Consider the following 20,711-nt stretch of genomic DNA (forward strand, 5'->3'; position numbering starts at 1 on the left):
ATGAAGAACATCACAATCAATGAAAGCCAGATTTAGGAAATAGTTATCACCCATCCTGGGGTTCCAAATTAAATTTAAGGCATACTAGCATTTCAAGTCCATCTGAAAAAAATCAACCTCAAAATATATTTCTGCCTCCTACTGACTGTGGGACTTGGCTAGGATTCCTAAATGGTCTGTGCCTCAGTTTCCTCGTTTATAAAATGGGATTAACCAGCGGTACCTACCTCATAGATTTGTGATAGGGACTCAAGGAAATAAGACATGCAAAGTAAGTATTAACTACTTTTATTAATATTTTTTTCAACACCAAGGTGGGATAGTGGAACATGGTGATTGAAAGGGAACAGACCCTGGGACCTGGGTTCAAATCCCAACTTTTCCATTAATAGCTGTGACCTTGGACAAGTTGAGGAATCTCTGTGAGCCTCACCTGTGGAACTGGGATTAAAAAGAGTATCAACCTCGGGCTTCCCTGGTGGTGCAGTGGTTGAGAGTCTGCCTGCCAATGCACGGGACACGGGTTCGTGCCCCGGTCCGGGAAGATCCCACATGCAGCAGAGCGGCTAGGCCTGTGAGCCATGGCCGCTGAGCCTGCGCGTCTGGAGCCAGTGCTCCTCAACGGGAGAGGCCACAACAGTGAGAGGCCGGCGTACCGCAAAAAAAAAAAAAAAAAAAAAAGAGTATCTACCTCAAAAGGCAGTTGCCAGGGAGGGCCCTGGCAGGCATAAGCACTGTATTAAGTTTATAGCTATTTTAATAATGATAAAACAAAGGCTTATCAGAGATGTTACCCTCTCCAGGGAAGAGCTGGCTATATAATGAGTTTATGGACATGTCCAGTCTCCCACAAGGAAACAGATTTGGGATCAAACCAATGTCTGTGTAGACAAATCCACTTCCGGACTCACACACAGCTATTGTTCCTAACACCTTGGGTTCACATTTCCATGGTGACCAGCATGTTTGTTTACTTATTTCCTGATTTTTTTTTTCTACAACTGGAGTCCCATTAGGGCAGTCAGGTGGGAGACTGTATTGTTTGTGGCAAACATCAAACGCACCTGCCCCTATGCTCAGGCAAAGCCCGGGACAAATGTTCACCCAGCCTTCCTTGACGCAGAGGGTCCTCCTGATACATGCCCCATCCCTCTGGCCACGCCTTCTAGGGTTAGGTATCCCCTAAAGACATGGCTTCTAACCCGGAGTGAGTCAGGACCCTTTGACTGTTAGTGTCAAGTCATGGGTCACCCAAACAGGAAGCCTAGGGTATACATCTGGCTCCCAGGATGGCTGGAGACCAACATCAAATAAATGTGATGAGGAATCCATCTCTCTCTCTCTCTCTCCCTCTCAGGTTGGCTTTATTCTCAAGCAGCCTGTGGCAACAGCCACCAGCAGCTTCAGGCTTCCCTTCCACCAGCTCGGCAACCCCAGCGACAGAAGGGCAGCCCTTCCTTGACCATGAATCACAGCCTTATCTCTGGTCCCTGAGGTAGAGAGAGAAGCAGTGCTCTGATTGGCCAGGGTTGGGTCACATGCTCACCAACAGAGCCAATGAGAAGTCACTACCACCCAACCTCATGGATTGAATATGAGGGAGGAGCGGTCCCCGAGAAAAATGGAGGCGCAGTTACCAGAAGAGGGAATGGGTGCTGGGCAGAGAAAAACAACAGAGCCATCTGCTCCCATGTCTCTTCAAAGCTGCTGCTTGCCGGCACCTCGCCAAACCTCACCTCTGGCCTGGAGGCTCCTACAAACTTCAAGGCTCCGTCCCGGCCATTCCTCCACTCAGTGAGGCCCGAACCATACCTGCATCTTTTCCCAGAACCAGCAACATCTTCCCAGCTGCTCTGCAATGTCGCCTGCGTTCAAACTTAATAGTTTTGTCCTTCCACACACCTCCATATCCCACCAGGTGCCGAGTTCTATAGATTCAGCCTCCAAGGCCGTGCCTATCCACCCCATTCCCTCTTTTGGGGAGGAGGCTGGTCAGCCCCTACATACTTCTCAGAACTACTGGGCATTTGGCCTCACAGCCTCTGCTGCCAGATCCAGGGCCTTCCAGCTCAGCCAGCATTAGCCTATTAGCCTATGCTAATGTTCAAAAACTCCGTAACTGTTCAAAAACTCAGTGACTCCAAATGGAACTCTCAGCCTGGCATTCAGAGACCTCCTCGTTCCCCACGTGACTGTCCACCCTTCCAGGCTTCCTGCCCTGCTACCTTGCAGCTAGTCCAGGCACCAGGCAAACAACCACCCGGTGCTATTCCCCCCGGTCACCACCATTTAGCTCTACCCTCCCCACTGCCAGGAACCTCCGTCTCCACCCTGTAACCTCATGAGGTGGAATTCTTCCCACAACACTGCTTTTAGGGTCAGATCCAAGCTACAATGCTTACTGGCTGCAAGACTTCAGACAGTAGCCTTTCTGTCAGATTTGTCATGTACAAATGACAATGACACCTAACGCACTGGATTGAAAACTACATCTCTGTAAAGCGCCCTTCACAAAGCCTGGCACCCGGCAGGGGCTCTGTGAATGGTGGCTTCACACTATCAGCCACCAGCCTCCATGGTCCAGCCAAACACCAACTCTCTGTGAAGTGTTTACTGAACGCCCCCATCGAGACCACCTTTGTAGTTATGGTCTACCTTGTAATGTAGTTGGCCACGTGTCTGTCCTTCCCCAACTACACTGGAACATCCTGAAGACCAAAGCAGTCTCTTTCATCTTGACATTCCTAAAGCGCCTCACCTGGCCTTGCACACCTGGGAGGTGCTTGAATCATAGCAGTGAAACTGACTCCAGTTGTGTGCATACCAAAGTAGGCCCGCTCATTAGCTGGTCATTGGTTCACTAGATAGAGCTGACAGGATGCCAGTGCCCCGGGCACATCCCTGGTTACAGGATTCCAGACCGTCACAGTGTCTCTTCATCAATTCCCCAACTTGTCACACAAGAATTCAGGTGCTCACCTCCCACCAACTGTCACGTGACGATAAAACAAGCAAGTTGCCTTACTGTTGAGGCAAACACAAAGGGCCTGCACACCCAGAAGAACCCAGCCTAACAAAGCAAGTACCCTGGGGGGGATTTAGATAAACCCCAACCCTGCCCAGGGTACTGGGAAGAGTCCCGTTCTCCACTCTTGCCTCCTCCTCAGCTCCAAAACTGCCACCCAGAGGGGCCGCTTGCCCTCATGCACCAAACCCAACAGTAAGAATGTAAGCTTTTCCTAAAAATCAAATTCCTATTTGCAAGACAAAGATGCTTCCCCACCCGAAAAAGTGTTCTAGGTGCACTAAGGCATCTATTCACAGATTCAATCAAGCTACTCAGTCAACTGATGGGTCCAAGGGAAAATTTCTAGAATCATTTGAGCAAGATGGCTGGAATAATCTTATGACTTACCATGGTGAAATGCTAAGAAGGACAACCCCTGGTGAGACCCAGAGGGCCTGGCATGTTTTGTTTTGTTTTTTTATGGATTTTATTTCTTTATGTTCCCATCGAATAGAAATTGTGCCCTACAAGGCACAAATTGCCATTCGCCCCTCTCCAGATGGAAATGTCTTTGTTTTTCTAAGTATAATGAACACTCACTGTACAAAATCCAGGTTTTCCTAACTTCCACCCACTATGTTATGATCATCTCTCCATGTCAATAAGAATTGATCTCCATAATTCTTCATGGCTACGTATGTGTCCATTTTTTGAATATGCCAAAATTCATTTTATCAAGCCTCTACTGAAGGTCACTGAAATTGTTTCCAATTTCTCTCTATTATAAACACCCTCTACTCAACAACCTCCTGCATAGCACTTGTGCATTGATTTTTCCTTTTTCCTAAAAAAATATTTTAGAAATAGAATTTCAAGACCAAGGGTTACACAATTTCAAGCCTTTTGAGACATATATATATATATAGCCAAGCTGTCCTTAAGAAAGACTTATTAATTTACACTCCGATCAGCAGTGGAAGTATAATGTTTGAAAGAACTTATTTACCCACACTTCCTTAAAGAGGCATTATCAATGTTTAAAATTTTTGCCAATGTAAGATTATGCATATGTTTAAGATTCTGCTTACTAGTGAGATTGAGGATATTTTCTTGTATAGCAAATCCCTCCATACTGCCTGTCTGACCATGACCCTCTTTTTATTTCCCCCCTAGAAATGACCTCCCCACTTAAAACCCCCATCCTCTTACAACTTCACCCCAATGGCCTGCAACCTAAGAGTCTAAGAATTGATGCCTGCGATCTATGTTAATTGTTCCAGAGCGATGAAGGCAGGCCAACGGGAGTCATTCCTTAGGATTTTTCGAATCAGAATTGGGGAGGGAAACACCAGTCTTGCTGGAATCTAACATGTCTTCCCCAATGACTAGTGAGCTAGTTACCTCAACATCGCTTCCTGAGTAAGCTGTTCTTTACCTATTGATTCGAATGCTTCCTTTATTATATACTAAATTTTTGCATAAACTTGAGTCTGTATCTGAACTTTGTGTTTTATTTATATCCTTTCTTTGGTCTCTGTAATCATTAGGGCATTACGTAATGATAAAGATACAGAAAGGCTAAGTTACTAGCCTGTGACCTAGTCAGACAAATTAACAACAAAGCAAGGACAGAACCCAAATCACCAGTCTCCACCTTGTACCAATTCCAGCTGTGGAAACCTTACACAGAAGAGGACCACCAACCCTCTCAGCATCACCCTAGTCTATGAAATCTGTGCCACCAGTCGAGATAAGGCAGACGTCTAGACTGCAAGTTGCAGGGGAATGAAGAAGTGAGTCAGGATTTGCCAGGAACCCACAAGAGTGCTTGGCAGGGCCCATTCCCGTCTGAGTCTCTGACCTCTTTTCCTGCGGGTGACAACAATGTCCCCAACCACAGCCCTGGAAAGTAGGTAATGCCTATCAATCTCTGATTGCTTGCGGGATGTCACCAAGTCCACATGAAAATGTTTCCATCACTCATGTCTGGATGGAAAATTCTTATTTTCTCAACACTATTTACTTATTGTATTTTTTGGCCAGACAGAGCACTGTGTCTTTTTAAACTTTCCAGGAAGACGGTTTATTAAGATAATACAGTGCAGAACAATCAAATGGCTTATTTTTTATTTTTGATTTAATTTGCCTTTCTATAATCCACTAAAGAAAATACTAGAATCATGCATTTGCCTTTCTTAGATTGCAGGCTTCAGTTAAACTAACAGTGATGGGTTTTTTGCTTTTTCTGTTTGTTTCTATTATACACACAACCCCTCCCAGCTCCAATTCTTTCCTTGGGGTACTTTTCATTTTAATATGCCTGCTCTCGAAATTAACATCGAATCTTATCATGAAGTACCCACAGATGAATTCCTATCAGTGAAATATACACCAGCAAATTCTCAAGATCCAAAGGGTGAGAAGAGCTCTGGAAATCACCTGGGCCGAGGTGATTATCTTGAAAAGCAAAAAAGTGGGTGTCTCGACCCCGCCTCTAGGAATTTATTAAACAGCTTTTCCTTGAGCTGTGCCAGGTGTAAGCAACACCCCATCTGCCAGCAGATTCTGACCCTTGGTTGAATGTGTGTGTTATTCGAACGTGATGTACAACGAAAGCACAGACCTGGGAATCTAGAGGCTGGGGTTCTGGCACCAGTTCTACAGTGGGCATTACAGCTGTCTTCTAACATCAGAAGGGCCTCCTCAGCAAAGGGTGCTGCATTGATTCTGGATGCCTCTAAAGAGCAGAACCAGGACCTGGTGGGTTAGCATGGCACCAGGCACACCTGGGCTTGACTGCAAACTTGGGTTTGCCATTAGCATTTGGTGAGGCCCAGGGAGATACAGGAAAGAAAAAACCTAGTCCCTGCCCTCAGGGGAGTTTACTGTTTAGTGGGTAAAGCAAAAAGCCTATCATTCATATATATGTGAGTTCCTCTACACTAGAAAGATTTGAGCAGGGGGCAGAAACCTACTGCTAGGGAAGCTGCAGAGGGTACTGCTTGGGGAGCCAGGTTGGAGTTGAATCTCCAAGATCACCTCAGAAGAGAGTGAGAAACCTTTTAGAGCAGTGGTTCCCCAACCTGGCTGATCCTGGGGAGTTTTTAAAATACAGATGCTCAGGTGCTCCCCAGGAGCTTCTGATTTAGAACATCAGGGGCAGGGCTTTGTGTTACAGGTTGCACTGTGCCCTGCCCCACCAAAAAAAAGATGTTGAAGCCATAACCCTCAGAATGTGACCTATTTGGAAACACGGTCTTTATAGAGGTAATTAAGTTAAAATGAGGTCGCTAGGGTGGGCCTCAATCTAATATGACTGGTGTCCTTATAAAAGGGGGAAGTTTGGACCCCGAGACAGACAGGTACAGAGGGAAAAGCACATGAAGAGACATAATAAAGAGGACAACCATCTATAAGCCAAGGCACGCCTGAGGCTACCAGAAGCTCGGAGAGAGGTCTGGAAAAGATCCTTCCCCAGCACCTTCAGAGGGAGCGTGGCCTGCCCACAACTTGATTTTGGCCTCCAGAACTGTGAGACGATAAATTTTTGTGGTTCTAAGCCACCCATTTTGTGGTACTTTGTAGCCCTAAGTGGCCCTAGGGAACTAATGCAGCCTGGGAATCAGTATTAGAGCAGAACTGCCTCAGGGAGGGGCCGGCCCTACTTTAGAGGCTGCTTCTGCTCTGGCCCTGCACTCCACGCACACGCGGGCTTCCTTCGGTCCTGAGACCCCTCTTCTGGGGAAGGAAGGCGCAGGCTCTGGTTGGTGGAGCTCCTTCCTGCACTCGGAGATGACAGTGAGCCCACAGCCATGTGCAGACTCATCATCCAATTAAGGGGCCGCCTTTCTCCGTTCCCTGCGCTTCCAGGCACAGTGAGTCTCCACCGGGCGAGCCAAAAACCCACAAACGCTTCCAGGAAGAAAATGCCACTCTCTTCTCCAACTGTTACAAAAATATTCAAGACCCAGGACCTTGGACTATGCCCTGGAGCCAAGCTTATCTCAGAGGGATATAGAGAGTGGGGAGGCAGGGCCAGGGGTTTTTCTGCTTTGTACTGTTTTTACCTGAGCTCTGGATTCTCAAGGTGGGACTCACAGAACCCTCACCCAGGTAAATCACATGCAAACCTGCAGTCAAAGCAGTTACCCATGGAAACACCCCCAGAATTCCACAGAGGAGAAAGCCATACCAGCTAAGAGACAGGAGGCAAAGGACACTGTGTGCAACCACCAGCAGCACATGCGGCACCTTTGAAAGAATTAGGAAAGGGTGCCCCTTCCCCAAGATAAATTTATAACTACTCCCTCTGAACAATGAACTCCGAACTCCAGGTTCAGATGACTCCCTAGAGTTACGCAACATACAAACAAATGTGGAAGTCCTTAGAGATGGGAAAAGATGCGGTGAGTTAGCACCAGAGGGGGAAGGGGGAGAAGTGGGTCCTTGCTGTGTGACCTTGGAAAATCACATCACCTCTCTGAGCTTGATATTTTTCTTTCTCAAATTGAAATAACAATAATAATAGCTTCCAAGTCTGGCTTGTGGTGATGATCAAGAGAGAGGAATATGTGGGACTTCCCTGGTGGTCCAGTGTTTAGGGCTCTGCACTTCCACTACAGGGGGCATGTGTGTTCGATCCCCGGTCGGGAACTAAGATCCCGCAAGCCACACAGTGCAGCCAAAAAACAAAACAAAACAGAGAGAGAGAGAGAAATATGGGCTATTATCTGAGCCTGTGTTCCCTGCCAGATTCACACATGCAAAACTCAGGGGCAATTATAAAGTCATCACCAAGGAAAGTCTTTGACTGAACTTGATTTCCCCAATCCAAGCTTTGAATAGCATAGAAAAGATGACTGAACACTCAGAGGTGCAGGTGTTAAACACCAAAGGTTTCAAAAATATCATATCACATGTCCTCACGTGTATCATGCTTCTTTCTCATAAGAAAATGTACTTTGTACATCCCTAGGATCACTTAACTCCATTTCAGAAATCATCACTCTTCTTCCCAAGGTGGGGAGTGAGGGATAGTATCTATTAGGCAGATACCACCATGGGGAGTCGGGGGGACTAAGTCTTTAAATAAGTGTATAAAGATGTTATAGAATGGGTAGACGATTCCCACACTGTTTACAATATACTTAAAAATTGGAAAACCTAAATGGCCCACTATAGGGGCTTGGTTAAATACATTAATAATGTATGGTTAAATACATTAATAATGCAATAATGTAGCTACTCCAAAACAATCAAAGACACAGACCCGTTTACAGCCCGATAGCCCTTCAGGGTCTGCTAGTAAACACCCAGCATTCCACTGCAACAACACTCCATTTACAAAGTCTTTCGCAATTTTTCCTAACACACCTTCGTTTCATGGGAAACTATAAACAGAGATATGGGAAGGCACTACAACTTATTGTTGACTGAAAACAGCTGCAGAAGTACATGGATACTAGGATCCCATTTGTGTCAAATGTATCTGTATGTTCATGAGTGCACATACATAGAGATCTGGGAAAATGTCCATCTAAATGCTGACAGTAACTATCTCTGAGGGATGGAACGGGTAGCAGGGGCACATGGGAGGAGGGAGATTTTGACTTTCTTCTTGATGTTGTGCGCTGTTGTTTGCATTTTCTTTAGCAAGCAAGTATTGTCTGTGCAAATGTTTGAAAACCTTCAAATTTAGATAGAATGACTCCTGTTGAATTGTGAGTCACAGCGGCACACTTGATTCTTTTGCAAATGTCTCATGCACATTAGTATTGATGTTCCCACTAGCTGGTAAGATTATTGAGGGCAGCAGCCATGATGGAGCAGAATGTCAGGGTAGAGACTGGGCTTGGCGCTGGGTCCGGGCTGTGGAACTAGCAGGATGCTCCAGGACAAGGCATTTATTGGGTTGGCCAAAAGGTTCTTTCTGGTTTTTCTGTAAGAAGTTACAGAAAAGCCCGAACGAACCTTTTGGCCAACCCAATACCTCTCGGAGCCTTCGATTCTTCATCTATAAACTGGGGAAGAACAAAACATACCTCACAGGGCTGTAAAGAGCAAATGAAACCATGGGCACCAAGGACTCTATAATTCCTAAACAATTCTGTTAAAAGGAAGAAGGCGGGAATCCCCCGGCGGTCCAGTGGTTAAGACTGAACTTTCAATGACGAGGGCATGGGTTCAATCTCTAGTCGGGGAGCTAGTCCCACAAGCCGAGAGGCATGGCCAAATAAATAAAAATTAAAATATCTTTATTTAAAAAAACAAAGAAGGGAAGCTCCATTGCTTCCTGTCCTCCATTCAGAGCCTAGCATGGTGCCTAGCACCTAAGAAGACCTAACTAAATACTGGATTTACGACCCTAGGGAAGATGCAGAAGCCAATCTAGGGCTATCGCCCTCGGAATTCTGCTTGCAGGGATCCCCAAAGCTCTATATTTTAGGAAGACATTTAGAATGCAGAGGCCCACCGTGGAAGGATGAAATTATAAGCAGACATAGGTCCACTTCTCTGAATAGGCCTCTCAAATCCTCGACCCCCTCACAGCCACTCCTGAAATGTTTGTAAGCTGCCCAAAAAAACTAGCAAAAGCACCAGACACCAGGACGTAAAACAATTAGCCACCCAAGCGTTACCAAAACGTAAACTGAGACGCGTCCTTGAAGGGAACCTGAAGACTAACCCTCACCTTAGTCACCCATTGAACCGACGAGGAAACCAGGTTTGCTCCTCTTTAATTTGTATTCTGCTATGTTATAGGAGAATTAAGCTTTAATTCTCAAAAGTCCTCTAATTGGATACTATCCATGGGAAGACATCTGGGGCAAATATCTAGGCCTGGTGCATTCCACCGCAAGTGATGGTTAGTGGTTTGGGGAATGAGTGTGAGGCAGAATAACCAGTGGTTACTAATTATTATATAGCACAGGGTTTGGCATCATCCATAAAGCCCCATCAGGTCGACCCCTTCCTCTTCAGAGAGGATTACAGGATTGACTGTTTAGAAATTTCTTCTCTGAGTTAACATACGTTTTCCTTGTCTTAATTGGATCCAGCCTCTTTGCCCATGAGCAAACAGGCAATTTTTCTATAAAGATTCTATCCTTCAAATGCCAGGTCATCAGCCATTGCTAGATCTGGAAGGATCCGTGTTTGGCTTCCTATTTTCTTTCCATTTGCTCAGCCTCGTTCTAGCAGTGATGTGAAAAGCATGTGAAGACTGTGTCCTAAGCTACCTTCAATTTAACCAAAAAAGGTATGAGTGTTATCAGCATGAAACATCTCCGACCCACACAGAGCCTCAGAATTGGGGAGAACTGTTTGCCCCGAATGTTTGGACGAATGCAAATATTTATTTCTTCCAAAACAAGTAAAAACAAACCACTTCCAATTTGGGGGTCGGAGTGGGGAAGTCTGCCAGACGTTTTTCACAGTTAAGACAAACATTTGGAAAACATTTTCCAATTTGCCCTATACCCTTAGTTAATCTTTCTTAACCGTGTTGAATCATCTCCTAATTTACCATCTACTGCGACATCAAGGCCACTTCTTGAGGACCTTAGTTTCTTGGCTCTTCCCCCTCCTCCACAAAACTTAGATATACATCAGTCATTCCCAAATCAAGGTTTGTTGAACACCTACTACGTTCCAGGCACACACTCGTCTGACTGACAGCCTCCCTAATCTGTGACTGTAGGCTTAGTGGCATCAACCCACTACAGCACTCGGCTTGAGAAAAGTGGGATTTTGAGACATCTTTGCCATTCAAGCCTGCGGCCCAATTCTTTGTCCCCATCCCACCCCTATTTGTCCTAGACCTTGGGGTTCCTTCTCGGGGGATGTTATCTAAGCATCCTAACAAGCTGTTCCTCAGCGCCCAGACACTGTTAGGACGGAGCAGAGTGCATTCCTGCAACAGCCATCAGAAAGCCGTTTTTCATGGCCCATTTGTTGACCCTCCTCCAGCTTGTTTCCATTTCACAAGTGGTGCTAAGACCTGTGCCAAGATGGAATTCCATTTTCAAATGAGGTTTCATAAGACCTTTTATCAGATATGCAGAGCAATTACACTGGCTGGGTTCTCTCCACCCTGTAGCGGGTCATTCTATCCTTCACCCCCCACTTCCCTTCCTGAAGCGGTTAAGTTTGGAGCTTCACCTTCTCTGCAGGAGCAGATCAAAGGCTTGACTCCCTGTCCCCTCATTCGTGCTGCCTCCTCTCCAGCAGGATATCTCAAGTTTGACAGCAACCCCCAAGGAAGAGACTCTCAGCTCCCAAAGATCCTTGAAAAGTAAAGTTCCTAAGTTAATGCAAAATGCACCCACGCATGCATGGTCTGGTTTCTAAATGCAAATACCCACGAGGTTATCCTTGTGGCATGGAAAGGGTTAACTCTGAGAGAGCTTTTCTGGGGGAAAAGGCTGCTTCACACATTCTCTTTGGGAGGAAGAGGGGGTGTGCCCTGCGATGTGGCCGAGAAACCACTCCAGTAGGTAACCCCCATCCCAGCCCCCTACTTTTCTATTAGTAAAGAAAGCTGCAGAGGGCTTCCCTGGTGGCGCAGTGGTTGAGAGTCCGCCTGCCGATGCAGGGGACATGGGTTCGTGCCCCGGTCCGGGAAGATCCCACATGCTGCGGAGCGGCTGGGCCCGTGAGCCATGGCCGCTGAGCCTGCGCGTCCGGAGCCTGTGCTCCGCAACGGGAGAGGCCACAGCAGTGAGAGGCCCGCGTACCGCAAAAAAAAAAAAAAAAAAAAAGAAAGCTGCAGAGACATGAGCATATACCTAAGGTGCATCAGCCAGAGCTGCACGGGAACAAGGATCTCCCAAGGGGTAGCAAGCACCCAAGGAAGGGGAGCTCGGGCAGACATGACCTGCATGTGGCAAGCCAACATCAGCAGGAACTGGCCTGTCCAGTGCCCATGTCTTGGCCCTGCCAAGGAAAGGGAGCAGGGCTGCCACCGCTGACATGTCCCTACCACCGCCCATCTCGTTTAATCCCCTGTCCCTCAGGGGCAATTCTTTGGCTACTCAGGATTCTCCCCAAGCCCTGCCAGGAAGAAGAAGAATGCCAAGAGGCTGACCTTGCTCTTTGGTTGTGCTGGTATGTGTCAGGGACGGGGGAACGCAGGTAGAACACAGGTGATGGGGGCTTCAGAACGGATCGCAGCCATGTGTGCACACATGCACAGGTGCAGGCACGTTTGTATATGTCTCCCCCTTGTCAATCACAGATGCAGTCGAGCTGATAAACAGTTCTACTTTTAAAAGGGGAACACCCACTGTGAGGACTCACTTTATGGTAGTCATTCATAGCCTAGCAGGAATTACTTTATCCAACTGCTCTCAAACTGGCATTTAGCTGAAGTCAGGGTCTGGAGGGCAATTAGATTCCCATTTTGCCCCTTTTCCCCAGGAAATCTGTAAGAGACCCTCTTTCTCTTCCACAAGTGCAACCTCAGGGCATTTACATTTAGAAACCATACCGCCCAGAGAAATGGGTTTGGTTTTTTGGTTTTCGGGTTTTGTGGGAGTTTGGGGCTTATGTTATTACAGGGGAGGGGAAAGATTTCTTTTGGAACGTTAAAGGATTTTGAAGGGCTTCTCTAGAAAAGTCTGCAATTCAAGTAACCTTGGACAAGTGACTCCCTTTCTTTCCTCTCGCTTTTCCTCATCTGAAAAGCAGGGGTGACCTCTATTCTGGAAAGTGGAGAACAGATCAGTAGACCCACCGAGAAGCCTTGGGGCAGCCCAGGCCCTGGCCGTCCCGTGGACCTCTGCCGCTTCTCAACCTATGAATGTTCTTATCTGTTTATCTCCGTTTCTTTTACTTTCTGCACAGGCCCCAGAAGTTCTCCTTTAAGGTTTATTTCATCATTGCCTTTTAAAAAAATACTGATACTCCACCGACCACAAATTCCTAGAGACAAAACAGGCCCTATGGAAATGAGCCTAATTTATTGCTGACTTCTGCCAGGAGGAGGTTACCAGTCGACTCCCTGGCACAACTTCAGACAGAGTCCTGTGCTTCCGACCCCAAAGAACAGCAGCGCACTGTTTCATTGTTTCAAATAATCATGTTGCTTTCTAAGTGTGTTCTAACTGGGTTATCATTAAAAGGTTTCAAATCACACAGGAAACAGTTTTTAAAGAGAAATCATTTTAAACCGGGTGCAGGAATAGTGTGTTCTTGACATCTTTCTCCATGATCTTCTTTCAATCTGGCGTGTTCAAAAGAAAACAGAAACCCTTAAACTTGTTTTACCTATTTTCCCGCTCATTTTAGACTGTCTTTTTGAAATCCATAGAAAGAGGCTTTGTTTTTTTTTCCTTCTTTCTGAGGATTTACTGTACACATGACTTTTTGTTTTTATTAATAAAATGAAGGTTTTAAAATATCCTCACCTCAGGAGTTTCGAGAAGGAACATGGGGCCCTGTGCGCATCTATAACATGCACTTAATTTAAATCATGGGGCTTCCCTGGTGGCGCAGTGGTTGAGTCTGCCTGCCGATGCAGGGGACGCGGGTTCGTGCCCCGGTACAGGAGGGTCCCACATGCCGCGGAGCGGCTGGGCCCGTCGGCCATGGCCGCTGGGGCTGCGCGTCCAGAGCCTGTGCTCTCCAACGGGAGAGGCCACAACAGTGAGGGGCCCACGTACCGCAAAAAACAAAAAAAAATTTAAATCAGGACAGTCAGTTGCTCAATCTAGGCAAATTTCCCAACAAGATATGAAAAAAAACAAGGGGGGGGAGGAATATGGGTGGCTTACTATCACCACCAACACCTATGATTGTCCTTGAACTGCATTTTTCTCTGATGTGACTCAGTCCTAATCCCTGATCCCCCAGCCCCCCAGCCCCTCCTGTTTCTCCCCCTCCTTCCCCTCCCTTACCTTCTCCCAGTTTTCATGTCAGAAGTTATGGGGTTATCACACTCATTTAATTCAAGGTGTAGAACTCTAGAGAAGCTCTGTCCAAGTGAACTTTCTGCTGTGCTGGGAATGTTCTACATCTGTACCATCCAACAGGGTAGCAGTAGCCACACGTGACTGGTGAGCACTTGAGACGTGGTTGGCTTCAGGAATGGAGTGTTTCCCTTTAATTAATTTAAATGTAAACAGCCACATGCAGCTAGTAGCTACCATGTTGGACAGCACATCTTTAGAGGACTAGACAGACGCCTCTAACACTTTCAGGTCATTCCAGGCTCCACCGGAGGACATGCTCAAACCAATTCCAAGAAAAAGCCAGAAAGGAAGGCGGCCTCCACCATCTTTACCCCTGAACTGCAGCCCATCAGCCCTGCCCAGGCTGCTGCCCTAGGAAGACCACCAAGGTCCCACCTGGAAGGCACCTCCGCACACGACTTTCCTCTTGGATCTTCTCATTCCTCAACCAAAGTGTCCTCTTGCTATTGTTTTGAGTGGTTTCCATTTGTAGGAACTGACTGTCATAAAAACAGTACCTTGGAAAATTAGCAGTTGTCTTCCAGATTCAGGCCTATCCCTCAGGTATGACTTCTGAATTATCCTTAAATTGTGTTTTGGTCCCTCAGGCTAGTGTTCAAGTTCTAGGCACAGCAGAGTCAACAGAGAGTTCCCAGCTAAGCGGGTCACACAACAGACAGCTTCAGCTCTTCGGGGGAAAAATCAGGTTCTATTCAGATCTGATTCATCAGTTTAAAAGCCTAAGAAGATAATGATGATGCCCAATTCCATCTCTTCACCCACCTCCAGCTGCATCTCGTCAAGGCTGAACATCCAAAATGTCACCTCCAACAGGGTCCTTCAACAATCAAATGCTAAATGAATGAATGATTTTTACCCTTGTAAGAACTTCAGAAGACAATTTAAGAATGGTTAACCCAAAATGAGAAACTGGGGGAGAGGGCAAGGTCTAGTCAGGACATAAATGCTTTCTCTTTAAAAGGCAGCACAATTTATACCAAATGGGGTGCTTCCTCCAGTGTCTGAATGGTACCAGATGGAACAATATTGTCTTTACCCCCAAAAGATAAAATTTTAAGTTTTACTTATGGATTAAAATCTTTTCAACGTTTAGGATATTTTTAAATAAAAATTTTCACTGAAATGTAATAGGATGTGTTTCAAAGTAGAAATCACTCCTTTTATTTAAGCCCACATAATCTATTTTAATCATTTAAAATCACATCTTAAAACCTTTTATCTTCACTATTCTATTTTGAAGTGAGGTGTAGGGGCTAGGGGTTGTAAGACTGAAGAAATTCCTGATTTCCTTTTCTATGTGTCACCTGTTTTTAAGTCACTTTCTATTGTTTTCTCAAATTTCATCTCTGAATTGCATGATCTACTGCAGTGAAATCTTTTTGTAACCATAAGCCTTTTTTATTTCAAAAATGACTAGATACTATAATACTTTACCTTGAGCTACAAATATACTGGCAACAAATATTAACGTTAAGTATTACCTGCAGTCCTGGAACCATTTCACTAGAACACTGCAAATTCCCAAGTCTGGGTTGAATGGCCCTTGGTAAAGGTGAATTTGGTCCTATACTGAGCTCTTTCCTGAAATTCACTTGGATGTTACCGAAGTCTTCGGCCCACACCCAAAGGGTATCATTTGGCAAGCCACTACAAGAATTATGGCTGGGATTCCCTGGTGGCGCAGTGGTTGAGAGTCCACCTGCTGATGCAGGGGACACAGGTTCGTGCCCCGGTCCAGGAGGATCCCACATGCCGCGGAGCGGCTGGGCCCGTGAGCCATGGCCGCTGAGCCTGCGTGTCCAGAGCCTGTGCTCCGCAACAGGAGAGGCCACAGCAGTGAGAGGCCCGCGTAACGCAAAAAAAAAAAAAAAAAAAAAAAGAATTATGGCTGCTGAAGATATAATTTAAACAAGGATTAGTTTGGGGGCTGGAAGAATCAAGCGTTTTGGAGTGTAGAATCTGACAAGAAGCGGCTAAGCTACCGAAAGACGAGAGTCTTGTGGGCATTTATCTGATGGTTTTAAAAACAGGCAGCTAGATTAAGTAAAATCATCACTGGAAATCTTTCTGTAGGAAAGCAAGGCCTCTGAAAACAATTGCTTTTGGTTTCTCCACCTCCAAGTTGTCAGTACTGAAAAGAAACTCAGAAAAAGTAAAAGGCAGTTTCATTTAATGACAGCTTTGTACTAAATAGGCCCAGCAGCTTTGACACACGCTGAGCAGCCTGCACCCAGGATGCAAAGCTGCCGCTCTTCTGTGCGGGAAGATTGAAGCGAGAAGCCACGGGGTGGATTAAGTACGCCTGCCGATAGCAGTAGGAGGGCTGCGGGCTTCAGAGACATCCCGATGTTCTAATAACGGAATACACTGATGTTTTGGTTCTGTCATCGTGAACTAGGGTGCAAGGGGAAGAGGGAAGAGGGGCAACAAGGGCTTTCAGCCCCGCTGTGGAACGCTGAGTCTGTCGGGCAGAGCCTGCCCCTCGCCGGCTGCATGCGGGTCCCCTCTCCTCTCCAGCCCTCCCCAGCCTCTGCTGTCACCTTTCCCCAGGTCCCCAATCTTAATCATCAGGAAGAGCCGGGCCAACAAATTTACAGAGATATCTGAGTCAAAGGCTCTTGCATATTCTGGTTTTTGACATCCAAGGGCAAAGTCATTATGTTTTTGACTTCTCAGTTCCTGTACTCAGTGCCTGCTAGTATCACGCTCAGGAAAATGTGATCAATACTCCCTCTCTGTCGTCTTTATTGATCAACTATGGCTACTGCTGGCCTGTGAAGAAAGGAAAGGTGGGCCTTTACAAAATTTCTGCTCCACACCGTTCACTCAGGAGTGAGGCAACAGATCTAGAATATGACAAAACACAAAAACCTTTACTGCAACAATAAAACCAAAAGGAAACACACAAAAGGCCCTCTGCAAACACTCTTTCTCACTACTATTATTTCAGCACTAGCACGCTTGCCAATTTTCTGAGATTCTGAAATGTAAATAGATAGACAGATAAAGTTAGTCTGGGTCTCTTTTCATTAAATGCTTAATCACTTAGCTCATTTCCATAAATTGGCATGAATTCAGTCTCAACTTCTTTCTTTTTTTCCCTAACCACCCACTTTTTAGGAGAGTAAGCTGAAGTTCCTAAGGGTGATCAAGTTGATGTTTTCTCATGAGACCAGAACAAAATACATTTGGGCGGTTTAAAATTTTGAACCCAGATCTCTATCTTATTTCAAAACAACTGTCACAAAGGTGCAATCTGCCTTCCTATGTTTTCTAATTACTAATGATGAATCATTTTTACTCTAATTCACTTATAGATTTTCTATCTTATTGCTATATTCATTTTTCCACTTTATACATGTATTATTATGGTAAGAATCTGAACTTACAATGAATTTAGAAGACATCTGCCTTTAAGAATGCGTAACAATAACAAAAGATAGGCCCCAAAATTACCCACCAACATGGACAACTACAAATTCCTTCATAGCATTTGCAAAGTATGTCTGTCTTTCTTCAAGGCCTGTTTCTCTATTGTTTGGGACAAATGTGACTTTTACTTGAAAGTCACATTTTAAATTGTTTACAGTGTATTTTGTTAAGTGAACTAAATTAAATTTCGTATTTACCAATCATATTTCTCATCTATAACCATTCACAAGAATCTTCAAGAAGTGATTTTAAACATTCTAAACAACTCAGATTTTTAAAGATACTATAAATTTTATGTTAGATCTTTCACTAAACTGACTAGAACTTTCATTTCTGAATATTTGGGTTATACGATTATTAGGAAAATTACTTAATTGAAAAGAATGACTTCAACTACATGAGAATCGAGAAGAGAAAAATTAATTGCTTTTATTTCTAAAAGCTTCTACATTAATTAGAATATATGTACTCAAATCTTTAATAAAGACCCAGCAAGAAGAAAGTGGAAGCACTTAAAATCATGGATTCTCTTTAGACATATGAGAGAAAGGGGGGGAGAAACGCAAATTTCAAAATGAAGTTTCCGTGTAAGCGATTAATTTTTCTCATTCACGTGTCAGTTTCTCTGTATCCTTAGAGGCAAGGCCCCCTCCATTTCAAAGGCGTCAATCAGGAGCCTATTTTCTCACCATGAGATGACTACCAAACTCTCAAAGAGAAATTGAAAAGACTTTAAAAGGAAAAGGAAGTGAAAGGCACATTCTTGGGAACTTTTAATCACTGTAATTCGGTCATTCCATATAAGCCTCCAGACTGTAGCCCTCTTTCCTAAGCCTCTGAAAAATAACAATTTGTTAAAAAAAAAAAAAACAATTTGTTAACCTGACAAAATTATCAAGTGGTAAATTCATTTTGGTGAAAAAAAAAAAATGGGGAGACCAAACTGGGGGAGAAAATTGATAATACTTGGCCCACTCCAAGCAAAACATTTTAAAAGGACCAACCAAATTCTGAGAGAAGAAAAAAGCAAGCTCCAGGCAAACGAATGTGTAGAGCAGCAAATCTAGGCAGCCCAATTCCCCAGGCAACAGGAGACACCAGTGAAACTTGCGAAGCCTCCAGTACCATCACAGCCAATGATTTCCCAGGAAAAAATTTCAGAATGGAGAGAGGGTGAAAACTTTCCCAGCCCCCGAGCCCTGAGATGTACAACCATATTCCACCACTAGGTGGCGGCTGCTAAGGCTGGGAGCGGGGGAGGGGGGCTGTTTTGTCCGCTTTTCCCCCTACAGGACACACTGCCCCGTTCAGGAGAGAGCCCACCAGCCCCCACCTTGATCCAATTTGCTAAAATGTCCCGTTAGGAAAACAGAAAACATTCATGCTTTAGAACCTGAAGTCACCAAGTAACAGCCTCTCTTAAAAGTCTGTTCACACCAAAGCTGAGCAATGGGAGGGACAGACCTGCACATTTTCAACTCTGCTGGAGTTTTCAAAGCAAATCTTCCAGGCTGCTGCTTTAGAGACAAGTGACACCGAAATTACGACGTGAGTTGCTGAGCTGTGCATCACCTACTCACACAGCGTGTACAGTGCCACAAGGTGATGGAACCGTCTGCATAAACATGAATCGTTTTATTGTTGGCCAGAAAGTCTTCCTTCATTCATTAAAGTGGGTGAATGAAAATATTAAGAAGTAAATAAGGCGTTTTCGTGGGCTGCTCCCCGAGTATCCTTCTGAAGTCAAGACCTTACGTAGACTGCCTACTACCTTGGGTGTCAAATAAAGCCTCCTCCCACGAAAGGGAAAACCACTTCCCCTTTCATAAAAAGGCTGCACCCAGAGCTCAAATCCTGGCAAAAGAGATGTTACATAAATTCCAGGTGTTCCCAAATATGTATGTTTACACGCACGCAATCATTTTAGGAAGCATGTAAGTTTCTGGGCCACTTTCTCTCTTTTTCTTTTCTTTCTTTTTTTTTTTTTTTTCCATCTCAAGGAAGAGTCAGAAAGTGTGTTTATAGTCTCGACTTAGGTTCTTACCCACTCCATTTAGACGATATTTCCTGATAGCCTAATGCAGAAAAATCTAATTCCATCCAAAACGCATCAAAACACTTGGCACACTTACCTTTCTTTCCTTAATTGAGCCCAAAACCAAAAAATTCACTTACCTCTCCTCCTCCCCAAAAGGCGGGGGGGGGGGGGACCCAGGGGGGACCCACCCCTGAAATCCTGAATTATTTTCTAGGTGAGTTGTACAGCCATCCTCTCGTTACTCTATGAACAGGCTAATTCCTCAACATCTTACTTTGCCTTTAAAAGGCTTCCTTCCACACGACGGGATTTCCCTAAGAAACATTCCCAGCGGATGGTTTCCAGCAATAGCCTATATCAACTCAGCCTGCGCAAGCAAAGACTGGCTTCTAATAATTCCCCCCCACCCCCCACCCCCGAATTCACTCACAGAACCATCCCGGGCCGACTCGGAAAAGCTATTTTATTTGCATGTTTGCCCATCTCTTCCTGAAAGCCTTTCCAACTGACCTTTCAACAGCTGCCGAGATGGCACGATCTATAAGGTTAGAGCTGGCTGGAAACTAGGGGATATTTTAGCATCCTAATCCCTGCAACCTCGACGTTTCTCCTTCTCTGCCCAAGTCCAGATTCCCTGAGCACAAGGGCAGGAACCCTGAAACGTTTGCAGAGCAGCTCTCCGAGGTGTCCTGCTCCCGACCAACTCACTGCGGGCATCCTGCACACGCACAGCCCCAGCCCACACGCCGCCCGACACCGGCACCCCGGCCCGCGGCGAATGCGCCAGGCTCGCACCAGCCCTGCCTCTTACCTTCCCTGGCTTTCAGCAAGACCGTGTTGGCCACGATGTTTTCCAGCTCCATTGACAGTCGGCGGTCAGCGAGGGAGCCGGCCGGCGGGGCTGTCAGCGCCTGAGGTGCTGCCGCTGCTGCTGCCGCTGCTGCCGGAGCCGGGAGCGAGCAGCCCGCCTAGCCTACCGCATTATTCCTGCTCTTATCCCTCGGAGTTTCCACCTCTGCAAAGAGGAGCCGCCGCCGCCGCTTCTTCCTCCCTCTGTGTCCCCCCTCCCCCCTCCCTCAACAGTCTCCCCCCCACCCCCCAACCTCCGTGTTTCTCTGTCACTCCATTCTCCTCCCCTCGGGCTCCCTCGGATGCTTTAATGCCTCGGATGCTTCTGCCTCCCCTCGGTCCCTCCCGGGGGTGTGGTACTAGCAGGCTCGGGCGGCCGCACTGCGCAGGCGTCAGGCAGGGCCTCGCCTCCCGC

At 45.9% G+C, this 20,711-nt stretch overlaps 1 protein-coding gene across 2 annotated transcripts in view; it reads right to left on the bottom strand.

Annotated features, from left to right (window-relative positions):
- Window positions 1–20,482, bottom strand: part of GRK5 (G protein-coupled receptor kinase 5) — a 221,310-nt gene extending 200,828 nt beyond the window's left edge. For both annotated transcript variants that reach the window (XM_082854560.1, XM_082854559.1), the window contains exon 1: window positions 20,259–20,482. In XM_082854560.1, coding sequence (XP_082710686.1) covers window positions 20,259–20,310 — 52 coding nt within the window. In that variant the 5' untranslated portion in view covers window positions 20,311–20,482. The remainder of the gene's footprint in view (window positions 1–20,258) is intronic.
- Between the last annotated feature and the right edge of the window lie 229 nt (window positions 20,483–20,711).

Source organism: Leucopleurus acutus (genome assembly GCF_964270905.1).
Source record: "Leucopleurus acutus genome assembly, chromosome: 14".
Taxonomy (NCBI): Eukaryota; Metazoa; Chordata; class Mammalia; order Artiodactyla; family Delphinidae; genus Leucopleurus; species Leucopleurus acutus.